This window comes from Natator depressus, chromosome 2, assembly GCF_965152275.1.
Source record: "Natator depressus isolate rNatDep1 chromosome 2, rNatDep2.hap1, whole genome shotgun sequence".
Lineage (NCBI taxonomy): Eukaryota > Metazoa > Chordata > Testudines > Cheloniidae > Natator > Natator depressus.
This window is the reverse complement of record NC_134235.1, coordinates 79,184,886-79,206,082: the sequence shown is the minus strand read 5'-3', so window position 1 is coordinate 79,206,082 and position 21,197 is coordinate 79,184,886. Positions and strand designations below refer to the sequence as shown.

The window sequence follows — 21,197 nt, the reverse complement described above, 5'->3', positions numbered from 1 at the left end:
AGTCTGTAAGGTGCCACAAGTACTCCTTTTCTTTTTGCGAATCATTTTACTGAAATTTAACTAACCAATCCTAACATATTGTAACATGATTATTTAACCAATTATATCCCACCACCTTAATTAGTTTACACCCAGCAAAATTAATTATACAGCTGACAGGAACAATCACAGAACCAGCAGAGATTATGCAGACAAACAATAGGGAAATGGGGACTACAGTGATAGAACAAACACAGAAATGAGGAGGAGTACTTGTGGCACCTTAGAGACTAACAAATTTATTTGAGCATAAGCTTTCGTGAGCTACATCACTTCATCGGATGCATTTCACATCCCAGCTATTGATAAGTGAGTTCTTGCCAGACAGGATGCTATCAAACTAAGTTTCCTTTTACATCTTCTAGGCACTTCCCTTTCTCTGGAGGCGATAGGCATTATCAGGACAGGATTGTATTCCTAACAGCCCAATAGCACCTTATTTCAATGTGACTAGGTTGGAATGTGAGGATGTGACCATTCGCTTCCCAGTTTATGGCTGCCTCTGCTGCTTAACCAAAGGCCTTAGCCTAAGAACAGGGCCTCAGACTGTCACAGTAAGAGAAGGCTCTTACGCTAGCAGACAGTGATTTTGATTCTTTCTTTTATACCTCTATAACTAGCCAAGTGATAAGAATACACCTATATTCTTAGAGTATAGGCCTTTACAGACAGGCCTGAATATCTGTATCCTATAGCCCTGTAAGTTATGTAATCTTTTCATTGGGAAACGCCATCTTGTTGTTAGCAACTGGGTGCTTTGGTAAATGGCCACTCACTGTCAGCTCTATAGCTCTTCTGAATACAGACTCCTGCCTGGGATACAGCGTGCGGGTGTCAGACTCCCTGTGTTCGCAAGGTGGTACCTCCCTGCTGCAGATGCTGAACAGCTTCAGAACATGAATCCCAACTTCAACACCTGCAGTGTTGAAAATCAAACCACCCCCACTGGGTGGAGTGACCATTGTTAGGCACTGCAATACTCCTTACACTTTGAGAAAAATGGTAATCTATTTCAGCTGATCCCCATGAGTGGTGTTTAAAGACCAGTTTTCAGAGTAGCAGCCGTGTTAGTCTGTATTCGCAAAAAGAAAAGGAGTACTTGTGGCACCTTAGAGACTAACCAATTTATTTGAGCATAAGCTTTTGTGAGCTACAGCTCACTTCATCGGATGCATAAAGTGGAAAATGCAGTGAGGATGTTTTATACACACAGACCATGAAAAACCTTTTGAAGTGATAAACACCCATTTTTTTATGGTCTGTGTGTATAAAACATCCTCACTGCATTTTCCACTTTATGCATCCGATGAAGTGAGCTGTAGCTCACGAAAGCTTATGCTCAAATAGAGAGAAAACCTTTTGAAGTGATAAACACCCATTTTTTCATGGTCTGTGTGTATAAAACACCCTCACTGCATTTTCCACTTTATGCATCCGATGAAGTGAGCTGTAGCTCATGAAAGCTTATGCTCAAATAAATTGGTTGGTCTCTAAGGTGCCACAAGTACTCCTTTTCTTTTTGTTTAAAGACCAGACAATCACTTCAGATCCTTTGCATTATTTTATTCCCACCCCTGTGACAACTTCTTCCTACACAAACAAACCTAAATGTTTCTGTTTGTTTTGTTGGTAAAGGTGCAGGCCAGGAATAACAGGGCGACAATGTGATCGCTGCAGTCCTGGCTCTTACAGTTTCCCAGATTGTATTCCCTGTAATTGTAACAGAGATGGAACAGAGCCAGATGTTTGTGATCCACGGACAGGAGCTTGTCTCTGCAAGGTCAGATAAATCAAGATACTTGTGCATTCACAAATAACAGTTTCCATATCAGTGGCTGTTTCATATTTAATGGGCATAATAAAGTGAATTTGTTATTTGCAGTTCTTAGATAAGAATTAAATACAGTTATATAAAAAATGAATTGTAGCACTTGCCTGGATTGCAAATAAACTGCAATTAAGAAGTTTGTAGAATACATTTAATGTTGATCTGTTTCACAGAGAAACCTAGATTTATGCAGTACATTAAGGTACTACATGCTATGTGTGCACATATGTGTTGAAACTCTATGTACATACACATATCTCTGTTTTGCATCTGTAGTTTGGGGTTTTTTTATATCCACTAGGCTTCAGGCTTTTTTTTTTTTTTTTTTTTTTTTTGGTCATATGATGTAATTCAGTGGTTCTCAAACTAGGGCTGCCGCTTGTTCAGGGAAAGCCTTGGTGGGCCGGGCCGGTTTGTTTACCTGCCACGTCTGCAGGTTCGGCTGATTGCACCTCCCACTGGCCGTGGTTCGCCACTCCAGGCCAATGGGGGTTGTGGGAAGCAACGTGGGCTGAGGGATGTGCTGGCCACCCTTCCTGCAGCCCCCATTGGCCTGGAGCGGCAAACCGTGGCCAGTGGAAGCTGCGATCGGCCGAACCTGCAGACGTATCAGGTAAACAAACCGGCCCGGCCTGCCAGGGGCTTTCCCTGAACAAGCCGTGGCCCTAGTTTGAGAACCACTGATGTGATTGACATTTCAGTGCCCCAGTGTATGCATGGTGTTTACCATTGCTGTGATTTGCATAGACTGAACTCTATAAATGTGAAGTTTCATATGTGACCTTTCAGATGTAGGTTTGGAAGAACCAGCTTGAGGATTTTGGTTAGGAAATCACCTCGTAGTATTCAGAACTGGGGCTGATCAATGTTCATTACTCAACAGTGAGCTACAGTAATTACACTGCAGATCTTTATTCAGATCGAGTGGAAAGGCTTCTCAAAAATGACATAGTTTTTTCCATGTGCAATTGCAGTGAACTGTATTTTTATATATACCCAACATACAGACTGCTGATATTCAATTGGGTCTGTATATTTAGTAGCTAGAAAGGAAACCTTCCTGTTGTGCATGCAGGAGACAAAGCTATGAATAAGTTATTGGCACAGAAGTTCCCTTTCAAGAGGAGACTATTTCATTTGGAATACCATTTACAGAAGACCATAAGCAGGGCCGGCTCCAGCATTTTTGCTGCCCCAAGCGGCAAAAAAAAAAAAAAAAAACCCTTGCCGCCGAACATGGAGGCGGAGTGATGTCAGGGCTGCCGAATTGCTGCCGGCGACCGAAGAAGAGTTGTGTCCACGCCGCCGAATTGCCGCCGAGCATGAAACGCACGGTGACGGAGCGGCCACCGAATTCCCGCCGCCGCTGAGGGCGGATTGCCACCCGAGAGCCCGACCTCCTGCCGCCCCTTTACGTTTGCCGCCCCAGGCACCTGCTTGGTTTGCTGGTGCCTGAAGCCGGCCCTGACCATAAGTAACAATTTCACATTTATATTCTCTTATATTTTATAAATATTTAAATGTTCCTGTAGGAACTTTGTTTTAGGTGCCTGGTATTTTGCGGGTTGACCAATAACACATGGAAAACTTTAATAACTTTTTTCAATTGTTCTTTAACAGGAGAATGTTGAAGGTAGACAATGTGACATTTGCCGTCAAGGATCATTTTATTTGGATCCTTCTCATCCCAAGGGCTGCACTTCTTGCTTTTGTTTTGGAGCTACTAGCAACTGTCACAGCACAAGTAATCGTAGAACTAAGGTATATTTCGTGTGTATTTTTAGTTACAGGCATCTATCCCATTAAGAAACTATCAGATTTCTTCCAAAAAGACAAATTGTATTTTACTGAATCATGAGAATGGGAAATATTCTCTAGAAACCACTGAAAAGTGTTGTGTTTCCCATGAGATGTCTTCTCTGCAAGAAACAGTGCAACTTATGGTGCAACCTCCTTAAGACCCCTGCAGAATCTGAAAGTGCTGCCCCGTGGGAAATGGTCTGTCTACCTCTCTGTTTCAGCTAGAGCTGAAGCCAGTCCTCTGTTCTAGGTGGCTACAGCCATCAAAGATTTTGTTGAAGTGAGATATCTAGTTACAATACACTTTTCCAATAAGTTAATGAAGCAATTAATTTGATACCTTGCTTGTAGGAAATACGCACTACAGGTGTATTTGAGACCTAGCTAGTGTGCAAGAGGTCTGTGGTAATATTCAACATGAGCTCTCTATGTGAACAGGCTCTGTCCTTCTTCATTTTCATAGGGAAAAACATGACACAAGAAGGTGGGAGGAGGAGGGAAATTGGGATATACTCATGTGATAACATAAATGAATGGGAGGAATTATTTAAGGCTGATAAGCGTTGAAAACAAGGAGAAACAGCCTGAAAATAAACAAGGGAATATTTAAATTGGACATTACAAGAAACATTTCTAATAAAAGACAGGAAAAAAATGTTCTTTGATCCAAACATCTCAAAGTTCAAATACAGATCCAAATATTCCTGAGCTTTGAGAATGTCTGAATCTGGATCTGGAGGTTTGGTTTAGGCTCAGATGTGGACTAGGTGTTATCTGGATTGTGGCACTTTATTCTTTAAGCACAATGGGTGAAATCCTGGCCCCACTGGAGCAAATGACTAAGCTCTCGTTGGTGTCAGTGGAGTCAGGATTTCACCCAATGACTGCGGTTGCTGTCCCTACGGAAGCCTGTTGTTGAGCTTGTGGATATTTCGATGTCAGATTGTTCTGTGAGTGATTCTGAGACACATGCATTAATTTTTATTTTTGCCATTGTAATTCCATATAGCCATTCTGCTCTGTAGTGTAATGATAGATGCCACCTATCTCACCCCAAGCAAAAAATAATTAATTCTAATGTTGAGACTTCCAGCTAAGCTGTAAAGGAAGTCAGGACCTGAAGTATGCTGTAAAATAATTCTCCCTCTGCTATTCAAATGATATAATTTGATCTGTTGGTTTTTCTTTGTAGTATGGGACACTATCCCTGCAGAGGACATCTACTTCTGTAAAACATTATTGCTCTGGCTTTTGTTTAAAACTGCAAAATAAAAACAGTTTTTTAAAACAATAGACTAAACAAAGCACTGGTGATTTTGACATAGGGTTAGTGCAGCACTAGTGAAATTTGCAGGAGGTTTCAGGAAGTAGATGAGTTAGGAAGACCTTTTTAGACTTATTATTTAAAGGGGGAAAATAGTTTATGGACTTAAAATATAAGGCCAAATTCTATCCTTGGTTGCGTACATGCAGCTTCTATTGACCTCAGTGGGGGTTGTGTTTACATATAACCAAGGACAGAATTTAGTCCATAGTAATAAATCAAACACCCTTGTGCAGAAGGCGAACAGTAGGCTTATGCACTACTTATGACCCACTTAAGCCCCTTTTGAGACAAATTTTAAGTGGGACACAAGTGTTGCATAGGGCTTTGTGATGTCTGTCTCTGGAGGGGTGAATTTTATCCTCAGTGCCTTGTATAATCAATATGGTATGTCTCATAAATGACGCTATACACTGAACCTGGAAAGATTTTAATAAATGATTAAACATGCCCTAATTTCCCTTTTATATTTTGTTATTAGTTTGTTGATATGAGGAACTGGCGCATGGAGACAGCTGACTATAACATTGATGTCCCCGTAACCTTCAATCCAGGCAGCAATAGTGTAGTTGCTGATGTTCAAGAGTTGCCTACCTCTGTGCACAGTTTATACTGGGTGGCACCACAATCCTACTTGGGAGAGAAGGTAAATAACACCTAACTAAGCTGTTGTGATAATATTTGTTCTGTTTTTTCCAAGATCATTGGTAGAATCCACTCTATCTTTCTAAGTGATGTTTGTTTTCTTTCCCATGGATTCCTAACCCTCCTCTGACCTTCCTGAAATCACAGCACTCTGCTTTTGATGACAGCATTGAAAGTGCAGTCAGTTATAATGCTGGAGTAATCATCCTGGTGGATGTTGGGGAGATGTTTACATGAACTCTATGGTAGACTCTGTTCCTAGTTTTTGGGAGCTGGTGTTCTTGAGGCAATTTCTGAACCACAGCCTCATATCTTGCTGCTGTCATAGAATCATAGAATATCAGGGTTGGAAGGGACCTCAGGAGGTCATCTAGTCCAACCCCCTGCTCAAAGCAGGACCAATCCCCAATTTTTGCCCCAGATCCCTAAATGGCCCCCTCAAGGATTGAACTCACAACCCTGGGTTTAGCAGGCCAATGCTCAAACCACTGAGCTATCCCTCCCCCTGTCCCATGGTACCTTTTAAGACTCACTGAACATCTTTGGGGAGATTTTCAAAAGCATAAAGGGCAGTTAAGTGTTCAACTGCTGTTGAAAACTTCCCCCTTTATTCTTGATATCCTGCTGTCAGGGCTGATTTAAGAAAGGAGTGAACAGTTCCAGGTGGTCTGAATATTAAATTAATGTATTGTTGTTTGTTTGATATAATAACTTGAATTGTATGGCTGTGTGAAAGTATTACCGTGTTTCCTACTTAGTAACTGTGTGCTTATTAACTAATTGCGACAGGTCAGAGCATCGTATGAGAACACTATTCTTTTAACCATCAGCTTCTTTGAGCTCCTTTCTGCTCTTTCTACTTCCTAAGGGAAGCAGCAGCTTGCTTTCTATTAAACTTGTCATCATTCCACCGTGGGGATCATGTCGATCAGTTTACACATTGCTGCTGATTGCTTGTAGCTTCAGTGTCCTATAACTCTGTCCAACTGCAGTCCCAGTTGTGTTTATAATGGTAGCTGGCTATACAGCATGTAAGTTCAGTACTCTGATTGTTAGATGCAATGTGGAATCCATCCACCTCATCACATGTGGGAAGCCACTAGGACAGATATTTGTCATATTCAAGGCGGGTGCAATTCACTTTTGCCCCATTTTGAGGATTTAAGTAGTGCATAGACCTCATGCTGGCCCACTGCACACTGGTTAATGTCACCACAGGTGATAAATAGCAGATCTGATTAGGGTACTTCTTATTAGTTCTGTGAGGTTCTCTTTGTATTAATTACAACTTTTAAAAAAAAGAAGGAAGAGAAGAAATATACTATGCTAAATGTTAACATTGAAACCAAACAAGTTAAGAATCCATGCCTCTCAGAAGTGAATGCCATGGTTAATATTTTTTTTAATATAACAAAAGTGTATTTTTATTTTCACTTTCCCCAAAGTCAGAACTTCCTGGAGGCATCTCTTTTCCAAAAAGAAAATCTTCTTTGGCTAGAGACCAAGGATGGAAAATCTCATCTTAAAAAAGTGAATGTTTTGGAAAGTTGTGGGATTGTAAAACCAGAGTGTTACAATGCCAACTCTTTTTTCACCTTAACTATAGTGACCACGGCCAGTGCCTACTAAAATACATATTTATACATAAAGGAAGGAAAACTACAGACCAAAAAGTAACCATTTTATTTATAGTGGATATGTGTGTGGCATGCATAGTTTGATATTGTGATGTGCAGAATAAAAAGTGTGTTTACTCACAAGAGACTAAAACTGATAAAGCCGTTTTGCTTTATCTTGCATGTCTTGTCAAAAACAAACAACTGTATGATTAGGCAATGTGGAGTGCAATGGGAATTGGCTGATAAAATGTTGTTGCTAGCTCCGTTTGAAAAAAAAAACTGATTTCAATTTAGCAATAGTGGTACTCTTGCCTTTCAGCCAAAAGAGTTTGTTTTACTAATTACTCATCTCCAGAGACAAGGGTTCAAGTTTGACTTGTGTGGCAACTAAAATGGATTTATTAGTCAAAATCTAGCTCTCGTGAACTTCCATCAATTCTCGCAAATTCCTTCCTGCTGAAGAGCAACCCAAAATAAATTGGGTGTTTGATTCCAAAAGTTTTGCACTGAGCAGAGCTTTGTAGAAAAAGCAGTAAAACACCTGTGTTACAATCTGGACAAAATTCTTCTCTGAAATCTGTACAGTTGCTCTTGATTACAATATTATCCTCTTTTTACATACATTAACATAGGTAGGAGCTCTGTCTGCATAAGAAGAACTGAGCTGAGATTTCCTAGTGAGGTGTGATGTTTATAAGCGTAGGGTGGGCTGGCCTGAGAAAACCACCACTAAACGTGCTCAAACTGGCCTCTCCCTGCCCATCTTTCCTCTCTGCGCATATGGTTGTCTGTTGCCTCTTCAGTTTCATTGTCAGCTTTACTGCTGCTGCTATTGATAAAACCCTCTGAAGATCCTGGGGAGGAAAATGTATGCAAGCCCGTCTCTCCCCACCCCCAAGAGCACTGTATGAGGGTGATGTCATTGTGCCAGTGTTTGAGAGAGAAGGTTCAATTGACTTTCAGGAGAATAATGGAATGTACTACACACAATGCCATCAAATGCACAGAATAAACAAGCTCAAAAATAGAGAAAAAACCATCTCTAATCTCTTTCGATTATTGCCATCTCAATGGTTGCTTACAACAATGGTAGAACCAAAATCCTCAGATGGAAATATGATTTTCAAGTTGACTCTTTAAACACAAGTTATATAAACTGGCTATCAGAATAAGAGACTCCAAAGTGGTGGTGATGATTGTTCTATTCGTTCCAGTTTTTGTTTTCAAGCAATGCATATATGCATATTTGCACATTTAGAATAGAGGAGCAAAGAGAAAGTACTCTATTTACAATGCATAGTGGGGTGGGAGGGAGAACAAATACAAAATGATTTTAGTATTTAGCAAAACTGCAGTAAACTCTTTATCATCTTGAACATTTTATCATAGCTTTCTTCGTATGGTGGCTACCTAAGTTACTTAGTGAAATCTTTTGGCTTACCTAGTGAAGGCATGATTCTTCTAGATAAAAGACCTGATGTACAGCTAACAGTAAGTATTATATTGTTGCTTTTTGAAATCAGGGAAATACTTTGTTTCACATTTAATATTTTTCAAGAAATCTCAACACAGTGCTATTTTTTCAGTTATCTAAATTGTACTATTGGAAAAGATTGCTCTTTAGTAAAGCATTCTAAAAATATATACTACCGTGATGCTGCATTTCTACAAGTGTTCTTATTAACTTTTGTTCAAAGCCTTTATCATATCTATCTGTTTTGCTAAGATAACTTCTTATTACACATATCTGACTTGAATGCAACAAAAAGATAAAATGGAATTTTCCCCTTAAAATACACCTGTTAAAAAGATAAATCATAGCCTTGCACATCTGTTACCAAGAAGGACCTTGATCTTGGAAAGACTTCTATGGGTGCTTTGTTTTACATGTGGGATTAATCCTATTCATTTCACTGGGACTTTTCATCTGTGTAAAGTTAAGCATAAGATTTTGCTGAATGGGTAGAAATATACTTCAGGTCAACCAGATTAGAATTTAACTAGCTACGGGCCAAAGTTAGATCCTTAAATTTGTCACTTAAATCCCTGTGTCTGAACCTGGCACAAAACTAGGAGGGCAGCTTCTTTTCTGGTTCAAATGCAGCTGAAATCTTACAAGAGTATCTCTTCTCATGAGATTTCCGTGCTATCAAATCCAAACCCAAAGCGTAAACTTAAACTTGATGGGAATCTGAATACAGCTTCTTCAGCCCATTTTTAATTTTAATCCAACCTTCTAATGTGCTGGCTGAGAAGTACGTTGCATAGAGCATTGGAATGATATCTGATGTGACCGTCTCACTGCATCAGGATTGAAGGTCAGAAACCTTTCTGGGTCATATTTTGTTTTTGCTTCCCTCCCCATGCTCACCCAAAAGTGCATCTTTTTGTTGTTGTCGTAGTGAATACCATTAAAGTAGTGTAACTTAAGTTGTATCTGCTGAATGACAGAATTACTGTGCTTCCGCAGCTTATACTGCATATCAACACCGGCAAATTAAAAGTATTCAACTTTCAGCATGAAAGCATTATTCTTACACAGGGTCAGCAAATGAAAATTGTTTATGTGGATCCTAACAACCCATTGCCGGACCGACAGTATTACAGCCGTTTGCAGCTAGTTGAGGTAAGAAATATAAATGGAATAGTTTAAGATTTCATCGCGTAGGTTACAGTACATCGGCATTGCCAAAACAGGCGGCTGCTGGAGATGCAGTTCTCCTGGAGTCACACTGGCTCACATGTTTTGGGACAGTCCCAAGATACAATCCTTTTGGCTAGAAATAGGTAGGAGGATTAATATGATTTTGGGTATCTCCTTAAAAATTAGTTCTCAGAACAGTGTTTTGGGTTATGTCCCATCATCTTGGAAACCCTCCAACTCATGGAAAGCTTGGTTCTCTAGAGCAGTGCTTTGTAGCCAAGTGAGTCAGAGTAATTTTGCTTAGTTGGAAGAGCAGACTGTCTCCAGGGATACAAGCTTGGCACATTGACTTGGCTGTTCTGGCAGCTAAAGAGCTGGTAATATTTTGGAAAAGAAGGATCTCAGACACAATTGTTCTGCCTTTTTAGAAATCTTTGATTAATTCCTAATGGAGGGAAGCCTAGATATTGGTCTCCTTCCCCCTCCCTTTCCCCCTTCCTTGTTTTCCTTTCCCTTCCTTTACTTTTTTGTTCTTTTTGTCTTTTTTCTCCTCCCCCTATATTTTTTTGGGAGAAAATCAATAAAATAAAAAGATTTAATCTTTTTTTTTAGTTTTACTATTTGTTTCATATGACATTACCTCTTCCCTATATAATCTAAAAATATGGACAACATATATGCAAAAGTTACTTCAAAGTAGTTAGACTTACAAAATAGTTGATCATTTTAAAGGATATAAACATATGTGTCGCAGACTTGAATGACAAATGGGAAGACAAGTGTCTTGAAAGTGTAAGATATTATTAATATTGGTAGGAACCACTTAAAATTTGGCTCAGGAAGTTCCATATTGTCTCTCAATGGTTTCTAGATCAAAAATGTTCAGTTTACAAATAATACTTTCCCCTCCCTAACTGCCAGCCCTGCGAACTCAGACTGGGATCAGGAGAGTCAATCTGGGTTCTTTCTGGCTCAGGTATCAACAACAGAATAAGGATTCGGCAGGCCAAATTCCACACTGAGTTAAACTTGTGTCCAGTGATGGATTTATGCCATTTAACCTCCCTGAACTAAATGAACAATCTCTCCAGGGACTGGACATCTAAGGAAGGCCTACTCTTTAAAAAACAAAGAGTCTTTCATGGAGATTTTCCTCTTAGAGAGAGTGAGTTCTTTCCTGGACCCCTATTTTGGCTAATCAGTGATTTTTTCCATGATTTGGGATGACTGAGGCAGCCCCAACTTGGGTCTTCAGCTCTCTCCTCTTGAGACAGATCCCCGGTTGCCTCAGGTGTTACCAACACAATTTACAGCTCCACCCCTGCCTGCCCTTGTGGGTACTGAAGGTGTAATATAGGGCTCCCACCCCATAACCATCATCGTGGGTACTCAGGACATAAGGGACCCAACTTTACCCCTCTGTGGGGTCAGGGCACTACCCCTCTGTGGGCTCAGGGCTAACACCCATTCCCGGTGGACTCAGGGGTGTCTATGGGTCTGTGAGGCCTTTTCCCAATGAAAGAGCCATCACACAGTGAATACCCAACTTTACCCCTCTGTGGGGTCAGGGCACTACCCCTCTGTGGGCTCAGGGCTAACACCCATTCCCGGTGGACTCAGGGGTGTCTATGGGTCTGTGAGGCCTTTTCCCAATGAAAGAGCCATCACACAGTGAATACCCTTAAATATGTACAAGTATTTATTAACAATTAGCAACAAATCAACAGAATACACATGCCAAGCATCTTATGCTCACCACTCCCAGTAAAACAGATAGATGTCTCCCGATAGCTAGTCAGGGTCATGTCGTCTGGGACTCCAACTTCTACACGGTCTGGTCATGCAGGGGTTAAAAAGTTCTAGCAGCTTTGATCTTGAGGTGTAACCTGAATTAAGTTCCAAAGTGCTTCTTTTCTGACCCTCATTATATAATTAAAATGAGGCTCTCTCTTACCTATGCCTTAAATTATTTTACTTAAAACATAGCTCTGCAAAAAGCACTAACCAATCATTTTCACTATACAAGGGTTCACATGCCTAAGACAGTCTACTCATTAGCTTTTGCATTTTTTAAAGTTAGTAATAACTTCTCAAGGTCTACTTATCTTTATGCTTCGTTAGTGGGATACACTTGCAACAGCAGAACCTCATACTTTTTTATTATCAGGAAGAAACTACAGAAACTCAAGGTTAGTTTGTCCATTTTCTCCCATTCTCATGGCTTTGTGAATATATATCTATCTCCTGTTAGTAGGGCTGCATCTGCAGCTAATGCTTTTCTATCTGTCTGCCTACACCAAAGCTGAATTCCCCTGACTCTGTAGTTTTGTTTCCAAATGATGGTGGCTGAAATGGCTGTGAGTTATGCTAAATCCATACACAAGATGGCTGTGAGTCATGTCAAGTCCAGGCCTCTCGTTACACAGGTCCACTTCCTACAGAGTCTCACTCTACTTCAACTCTCTGTGGCGCCATTTCCTTCTGCTGTTGGCTTTCAGGCACCAAAAACGTCTCCTGTTCCTTGAATCACTAACTGACATTTCCCAGTCACCAAAAATGCTTAATCAGCTCCTTTCTTCCTGGGGGAGACATCCCTACCAATGCTCGTTCTCTGCTGCTCTCCAGCTGACTTCCAGATTTCCCTCACAGGTCTTCTATAGTCAATTGGGGCTGATACATAGTCTCAGTTGCTTGGCTAGCAAATATACAAAGTGTGTATATGGGTTTCTTATGTCCCTTCTCGATGTTCCCACATTCCTTTTCCCACCCTTCATTTCTTTACATACCTGCTACCCACTTTCCTTTCGTCTGTTTCACTCTCCCTTCCCTGAGACTGCAGGAAGTGGTGCTAGGTGATTGTTTTCTGTTACCGTCCTCCCTTTTTGTTGCAGTGTCTGTTTCCACCAAGCTAATTGGAGGTTAACTCACCCCAGGGCCATATTTACTTTATATCATTAATGTACAGGGAAACTTCAGACATGCGAGCAACAATAACCTGGTATCTAGAGAAGAACTGATGATGATCCTGTCTAGACTAGATGGCTTACACATCAGAGGACTTTACTACACGGAGACTCAGAGGTTAACCCTGGGTGAGGTTGGGCTGGAAGAAGCCACAAGTACAGGAAGTGGAAGCATTGCATATAATGTAGAGACATGCTCCTGCCCCCCTGACTATGTGGGTGACTCATGTCAGGTAGGAAATTTTCTTTGCCTCTTCACTGTATCATTCTTGATATGTTGCTCACAACTGTATTGATTTAGTTAGAGAAAAAAGACTAATTGTTAGCAGTACTGGTTAATTTTAAGCACTTTATAATTAAGTTTATGTACAGTTTTGATAGCTAGCGCCCAGATCCTCAGAGGTATTTAGGCACCTAACTCCCTTTAAGGATCTGGGCTTAAAATCCTTTCACTGTGTGAAAGGCACTCTAAAGAGGAATAGGTGAATTAGATACCTTCTGTGGAATTTGTGCTCCATTTAGCTGCGACTATGCATGTATAAAGTGTGTGTGTTATATGGATAATATTTTCTGTCACGTACAGAAAGACTAAAGAAGATCAATCTAATTTAGCTTATGCAAGAGAAGGTTGAGCGTTGACTTGATCATGGTCTATAAGTACGTAGATGGGGGGAAGATTTCTGATAATAGAGGACTCTTTAATTTAGCAGACAAAGGCATAACGAGATACAGAGGCTAGAAGCTGAAGTGAGACAAATTCACACTAGAAATTATTTGTACATTTTTAATAGTGAGGAAAATTATCCATTGGAACTCACCTAATATTCTCCATCACTTGAGATTTTTACATCAAGACTGAATGTCTTTCTAAGAGGTATGCTATAAAAGATAGCTCAAACAATTTATGGGCTTAATGCAGGAATTACCAGGTTAAATTCTAGGGCATGTATTAGACAGGAGATCGTACTCGATAACCATATTGATCCCTTTTGGCCTTAAAATCTATGAACCTCTCTAAGTGGACTATATTGTACAGTAACAGTAGAGGTGAAGCTTTAAACTTCAAACCTTGACTGGAGACTCTGGAGAGCTGGGTCCCATTCTTGGTAATGATAATAGGCTGACTACCCAGACCCTTGGGAACAGAGTGAAATATGGAAGAGAGAAACAAAGAACAGATTGCACAGAATGTGTAGAATTGGTTACGTGTTCAAAAATGCTTAAGAGTTAAAGTAGCAGTTACTACACTAACCTGTAAACAATACATCTTAAAATGAGCATGAAAGAGTAGTGAATGGAGCAGAACAGCAACTGAGAGACTGATTGAACAAGGTCTATGTATTATTGGTCTGGATCTTTCATTTTTGTCTCCTGGCCACAGTAATAGGGCATTGTTTGCTGAATATCATTTTGAAAATATTTTCAGAAATTATTATTCATACACTCCGTGCTCTGTGCTATACGTGAAATCCAACTGATCAGCACACTCGGGCTTGCATTTAATATAGACTGAAATTCTCCCAGTCCCACCCTACCACCTGCAATGTGCTGTCTTTATTTCCTATCCGTTTTTCCTCCCCTGCATTGAAAAAAATAGATAGCCCAAAGGAAGCAGTCGAACCACGGACTTAATGTAGCTCATAAGCCCTTCCCGTTTTTACAGTATTACTCAATCTATGATTTCCTGTTCTAATCATCTAGCTCTGTCTGACTACGTTAGGTAGGGAGAAGGTGATGCCTGCCACACCTTATGTTAGATATACATTCACTTACAGGAGTTACAGTCTGGTCGTTTAACCTCAGGAACTGTTATTTGTGCTGTACAACCTGACTCATGTATAAAGTTTAAAGGTGGGGCCCATCGCAGCATACAGCCTCTTATCTGAGTCAGAAGCTGAACAATAAGGTGGAGTATAAGAGAAGGTTTGAATAGTGAAAGAATACTGTCTGTGAACAGCCAAGCTAAGAGCTAAGCAAAATGACGGCCGAAATACAGAGGCCGAAGAACATAGGATGGCTAGTTGTCTTGTTAATAGCTCTGGGGCATTGCTTGGGACAAGATGTACAACAGAGGCTAGCATTTCCTCACCTGCAGGGCAGAGGTCAGCAGCAACAAATTCATTTGGATTTTAAACCAAAAGAGGTAATTTCTTTCTTTCTTTCTTTTCTTTTTCTTGCTGAGTTATGCAGTTCTTGAAATTCAAACAATGAGAATGCAAATCTCCTAACCTTGAATTACATTACAAGAAAGATCATCCGTGTACTATTGGCAGAAATTGTTTACCACTGTCCACAAAAGCCAGAGCGTCTAACAGCTTCTGTGTACTTTTGAGTGGTTAAGAGCTTTTTGTTCATATGAAGTGAATATTGCAAAATGAAGCTGCGGTGACAGTTGTCCACAAATCAGAGTGCTTCAGTACTCCAGTGTGTATGTTAGTGTTACAAATTTTAAATGTAAAGAGAGTAAAAATTGAAAGAGGAAAGAGCAGCATAGATTTGTTCAAATGCATGTGGATACACTAATAAAGTAGGTGTATTCATTTTTGCTTTGCCTGTAAGGTACTTGTTATAAATAATCCTTGTGAAGCTATATTTCTATTGATTGAGCTATTTCAAATATTGAGGTGGCTAGTCTCCTCAGAAAGCGGGAAAACTGATTGCCTGTTGGCTATAATGTAGGTTACATGTATAAATTCAGGGAGAATAGGTCCCTGCATTTATTAAAATGTATCTTAAAAAAGTCAGAGTGGGGCAAATTATGGGTTCAGCCCTTGCTCCCAGTGAAGTCAATATTAAAACTCATATTGATTTAAATGGTGCAGGATCAGGCCTTATGTACATTTAATTACATTAATCCCACATACCACTGAAAGCGAGGGTGGAATTTCCGACAGATCATAGGTGAACTCTCATTGTTTAAACATCAACAACTTTCATTGCAGTATTCTGTTAAAATCCTTGTGCCGCTGCAGGGCTGAGGTTTTTCTCTGCCAAATGTATGTTTAATAAATTCCTAATTCTCATTCAGAATCTTTCATAAATACTCATGCCTAAAGCAACTAGACTACAGTGTATGGCCTGATTCTGCCAACCCTTACTCCCGTGAGTGGTCCCATGGAGCTCAGTGGCACAACTCATCTGAGCAAAAATTTGCAGGATTTGTAGTTCATGTGCCACTTATTTTATTCAATATGTTTTGGGCCTGATGGGGACTGTGCAGAGCTCCACTGCTTGAGGGGTAACTCCTGGAGGCATTTTGGAAAGCACGGTGTGCCCCAGGTATCACACTCCCCTACCGCCTCTTAGAAGGATGTAGCATGTGATCTCCTGTACAGCCAGCCAGTTCAGCTCCCAGTGAGGAGGGGTTGGGGAGAAGGGCCATGCCACGCCATTCTGGGGTGCCTAGTACTCCAGAAGGCCCCCACAGGGAGCAGTCAGAAGAATACAGGTACTGCAGTTAAGGCTGGTCCATGAATAAAGAGGCTCAAATAGTGGGGAAAGCTCTTTTCACTCTCCCTGCTTCTGCTCCCATGCCAGTAATGATCTGATATCAGCATATTAGTTAGCACCTAAATGGTACAGGCTAATACTGCTGACAGTTGTCTCTTGCTTCCTTTTCATTATCTTTCTCCAGTTCAACTCCTCTGTTTCCCTATTTAAAATTGACTTTGATTGATCTGACATACAATATAAATTCTGCTCGCGTGCTTTCAGTGACTGAACATTCTTTTCATGTGTCACCGGTCCCTAGGACAAGCCTGTACTTTAAAATCAGACGGCTGCATATTTTGGAACCTTGTCTCACTCTGCCTAAACGTGGCTTCATATAGCTCCAGGTAGAATAATTTTGGAAATCATGACAAGTTAATATAGAAGTTACCACAGTGGAAGTGTTTCTAAAGAATACACTGTAGTTACCTGAGCACTAAGATTTTATGTAACCACTGTAACATATGAAGCGCCTATAGGAAGCCCTTCCAGAACCTTCTGGTGTAAATCTACATTAACATCTTCTGTGGTCATTGTTTAAAGGCCAAATTCTAGACCCCTTTGCTTAGCCGCAGGAAATGTCTTGCTCAGCAGCCTTCTGTGAGGGTCAGGATGATGCAATACCACTGCCAGAGTAGGGAGCAGCAGTGCAGCTACTCAGCAAGGCCCTGATCCTGCAAATACATATGCACATGGTTAATTTAAGTACTGTGAGTAGTCTCATTTAAATCAATGGCATAAAGGTGAGGACATGCGTAAGTGTTTGCAGGATCAGGTCCCAAGTGCTTTAACAGTTCATGGGCTGGAGTAATGGTATTTTCCTCTACCTCTCGTCCCTCCCCCCATGATTCTATGGTTTGGCCAGTATATCTCTGTAGAAACAAACCCACTTGTTTATTACCACACCCAACCCCCAAAGCCTGTGTGATACCATTCCACTTTGAAAGCTGCATTATTTTTATAAAATTATTTGAAATGATTGGTCACCAGCTGATATGCAGCTGGAGTCCCTTTCATCTGCTCCCTTGCCACTTTATAAGCTAAAATTATTATGATTAAGAAAGTAACAATTTGCTCCAAAAAAAGCCTATCAGGAAACACTTTCTACTATAGTTTTCTGGGTGTGGCCAACAGATTTTAAAATATTGATCTTTGTAGCCTGTGGAGGCTGTGGAATCCTTCTTCCCCCCACTTTTATTTACACATATATTTTCCTGTATACTTAATAGGAATGTAGCCCTGGGTTTTATCGTGAGAATAAAGGATTATTTACAGGACGCTGTGTACCCTGCAATTGCAATGGAAATTCAAATAGATGCCAGGATGGTTCTGGAATATGTATTGTAAGTAAAACATTAATATTGTTGAAACTAATGTAGAAAAGCAGACTATCCATTTCTTTACTGAACTGTGGAAGACATAGCATTCCTTTCTTCATTGTTGCCACAAAATGATTCTTGTGTAACTGGTTCAATTCTTTGACTGAATTATATTACCTGAATTTTTTACTGTGTATGCATTTAGGTCCCAATCCTACAAACACTTTGCACATGCTTAACTTTGCACAGGTCAGTAGTTTCATTCAATCTTCATTCCACATTTCTCCCGTGCCTCTTCCCACAACTCTGGTTGTCCCATGCTACCCAAGTCCCCTCTATTAAGCACATGGGTAAGTGTTTGCAGGATCAGGGCCTTAGTTATTTTATAGAGTCCAGTCCAGCAAACTTCTACTCTCATGGGTAGTCCGTAGCACTATGCACATAAGGGTTTGTAGGAGCCGACCCCATATTCAAATAAATAATTACATTCTTGAAAAACTAAGACACTGTTTGCTTGCTCACTTTGAAAACAAATCTTAGATTACAATTACACATATAATATGTACTGGAAAAGACAGGATTGGGCTAGGAGGAGAGAAGTTAGATGAATTACAAATCTGCAATTGAACTGTAGGTACAGTGGGGTGAATTCTGCTCCCAGATAACCATTTTAAATCTGGAGTAACCCCACCGAAGTCAAGGAACCCCAGTGGTTGTGTGAGCATGAAATTTGGCCTACTGTGTTTTTCTAGTTTATATTCTTGACAATTAAATAAAACCTTAGTTTTTATGGTTTATTCTGAAAAATTCCAACTTGAAAATTTTTGCTAATTCTTAACTGCACCCCTTTTATGTAAACAAATTCTCTTTCATGATTTATTTTCCCCTGTTTATTTTTTGTAAGCTATTAATTCTGCCTGCCTACAGCACATTCCTTTGCAATATGCAATACCCTTTGACTTTGTTTCAACAAATCCTTTTGGTTAAATGTTAGTTATGAGACAGTTCAGCATGTTCCAGGGAGTGACTCACAATGTGCTTCATTGAGAGACAGGACAGGCCATGACAGGAAAGCACTGCAGCAGAAAGATAGAGATGAGGATGTGTAGATCAGGTCAAGAGAAGGCTGAAAAGTGTAAACTTCACTTTTTTAGCCTAAAATGTCATTTAGATGCAAGCACAATTAACTTATGAATATGTTGAGATAAAACATCCCCTGCCCTAGAGACAAACTATAAGATGAGCAAAGTCATGCAGGAAAACTTAGTGCAGAGGACACTTACAAAGGGCCTGATCCGAAGCCCATTGTAGTTGATAGAAGTCTATCCATTGACTTCAGTGGGCTTTAGATCAGGCCCAAAGTTGCCAGCTTCTGACTCCATTGGGTGGGGTTTGTCTGTTTGTAGGGGGAGCAGGGGGCAGACATCAAAACATTTGTGCACTCTCCATTGTGCTCCCTGAACTCTTCTTCCATCAACAGCCCAGTTTCCTCAGGAGCTATCTGTCAAAGCCTGCCCATTCTTCCCACTCATAGGAATAGATTGTTGGGGAGGTTGTGAGTTAATGCTGACAGGGTTTCTGATATCGTCCTCTGGAACTTTCCTCTGGAGTTTTAAAGGATGCTGCTGAAAAGAGTAGCTGTAACTCCAGTCACATCTCCCCTCTACTTGGCTATGCCCCCTTAAATTCTGAGGGAGGGATGATGAGGACGTTGCTGCTTTGGCTTCCGTCCATCATGCTTTAGGGCCATTGGAATAGGATTTTTGTTCCTTTCACCTTCTAGATGAAAGGGGATGATATGGTCCATTGAATGTGATCAATGTATGAAATCTATAAAAGGCTCCCCATGCCACAAGAAACCTTATTCCCTCCATTTCTATAGACTTCTCCTGGCTTCCGCACTGCAGGGTGTGTCTACACGCCGCGTTAGTGTGCACCAGCTGGGGTGTAAATTCTGGTGCACCCAGCGTGATGCACACTAAGTGGCCACGTGGACTGTACTAACGTTCACTAAAGCTATGGCTATGTTACATACTAGGGGTGTGATTCCCAGCTTGCGTACGCATAGGGCTAGCGCGAGTCTAAATAGAAACGCAGGGGGGGCACAACTTAGCCATGCTGAGTACAAACTCACCAGAACCCCGTGCTGCTGCTGCTGCCTGTGTTACCATGGCAACACTGCTATTTATACTCACGCTAGCTCTCCTTGAGCTAGCACAAGTAGGTGTACCTGAGCTGGGAATTGCACCCCCAACTCGTAGGGTAGGCATAGCCAGAAAGTTCCCCAGCATGTATCAACTTAGCACTGTTTCAGATGTCAGGCATCAGTGCACACTGTGGAACTTTTAGTGGGCACCAGCAGGCTCCACGTGGCCAGTCGGTGTGCACGATGCTGGCATTCACTAGAATTCACACCCCGGCTGCATACTAATGCACCATGTAGACAAGCCCTCAGCAATCAGGATGTATATTTAGCGGGGGTCATTAGTGACTCCAGAGTTAAGCATGGTTTGAGATTTGAACTGCAGCAGCATTAAAATCCCTCTTTCACATTTTAACTATTGAATTTAGTCTTCAGATTTGCCACAATAACTGTTCATGTAAATTTTCCATGTAATTTTTTAAGGAAAATATTCATCAGCTTTTGAGGAGGCCATATTTTAAAATGGGTCCTGACTGTGTGTTTTTAAAATTTTGGCCCTGACTCTGTGTTTATTTGGTTCCCACCAATTAAAACAACCACAGTCCCCACAAAGTAGAACTTCACACATCCATTCTCATAACCTCTCACAAACAGGCCATATTTTTCATTCTTTCCTTTAAGCACAAAACAAGTTATGGGCTCTTGTGCAGGAATAGGGTTGAATGGATCTATGTGGGAAGGTAGGGGGAATGAATGGAGATGTGTATGCTTGGGTGGAGAAGGCGTGGGGGGGCTTGAGTGCAAGAAGAGATGGAAAAGGCAAAGGAGCCTGCTGTCACTTGTGGGGAGGGGAGTCCCTCTGCTGCAAATCAGAGCCTAGAGGAGTTTTTGCTCGGAGCCATAGGAGGTTCATGAGAATGGAACTGCAGCCTGCCCTTCATCTGTTTGAACCCAGCCAAAGGTCCGCTTCTCCTCCCTGCCCCCAAAAGTCCTGCTGTCCTACCCCATGCCCCACCCACAGTTCTGGTTCAGCCTTGCCTCTCAAATCCTCTAACCTATTCCACTTATCAGTGACGCTGTACTGTGTCATGTACAAGTAATAGATTATAGGGCCATTGGAATGGGATATTATCTATAGGCAAAGGTATAGCGGCATCTTAATCCAGATGTCAGAGATCAGGTTGTGCATTTGACTGTTAGGAACAGAATATGCGCACTGATGAGATTGTACATCGGAGTACTAAGGGTGTATAGCTGTGGAGTGGAGGAGTACGAGTATGTTAAAGGCTTATGATGCTTGGATGATAGGGTATGTGATTGAAGGTTAATGTGGATGCAAATATTGGCTTTATTGGTAATTTCCTGGATTTCTATGGCTGCTAGA

The 21,197-nt window shown here is 40.9% G+C and overlaps 1 protein-coding gene across 1 annotated transcript in view; it reads left to right on the top strand.

Moving 5' to 3' along the window:
* LAMA3 (laminin subunit alpha 3) overlaps positions 1-21,197 on the top strand; it is a 190,903-nt gene that overhangs the window by 119,421 nt on the left and 50,285 nt on the right. The window contains exons 36-42 of the mRNA XM_074944500.1: positions 1,675-1,819; positions 3,488-3,628; positions 5,473-5,637; positions 8,645-8,746; positions 9,798-9,881; positions 12,865-13,095; positions 17,581-17,694. Coding sequence (XP_074800601.1) covers positions 1,675-1,819; positions 3,488-3,628; positions 5,473-5,637; positions 8,645-8,746; positions 9,798-9,881; positions 12,865-13,095; positions 17,581-17,694 — 982 coding nt within the window. The remainder of the gene's footprint in view (positions 1-1,674; positions 1,820-3,487; positions 3,629-5,472; positions 5,638-8,644; positions 8,747-9,797; positions 9,882-12,864; positions 13,096-17,580; positions 17,695-21,197) is intronic.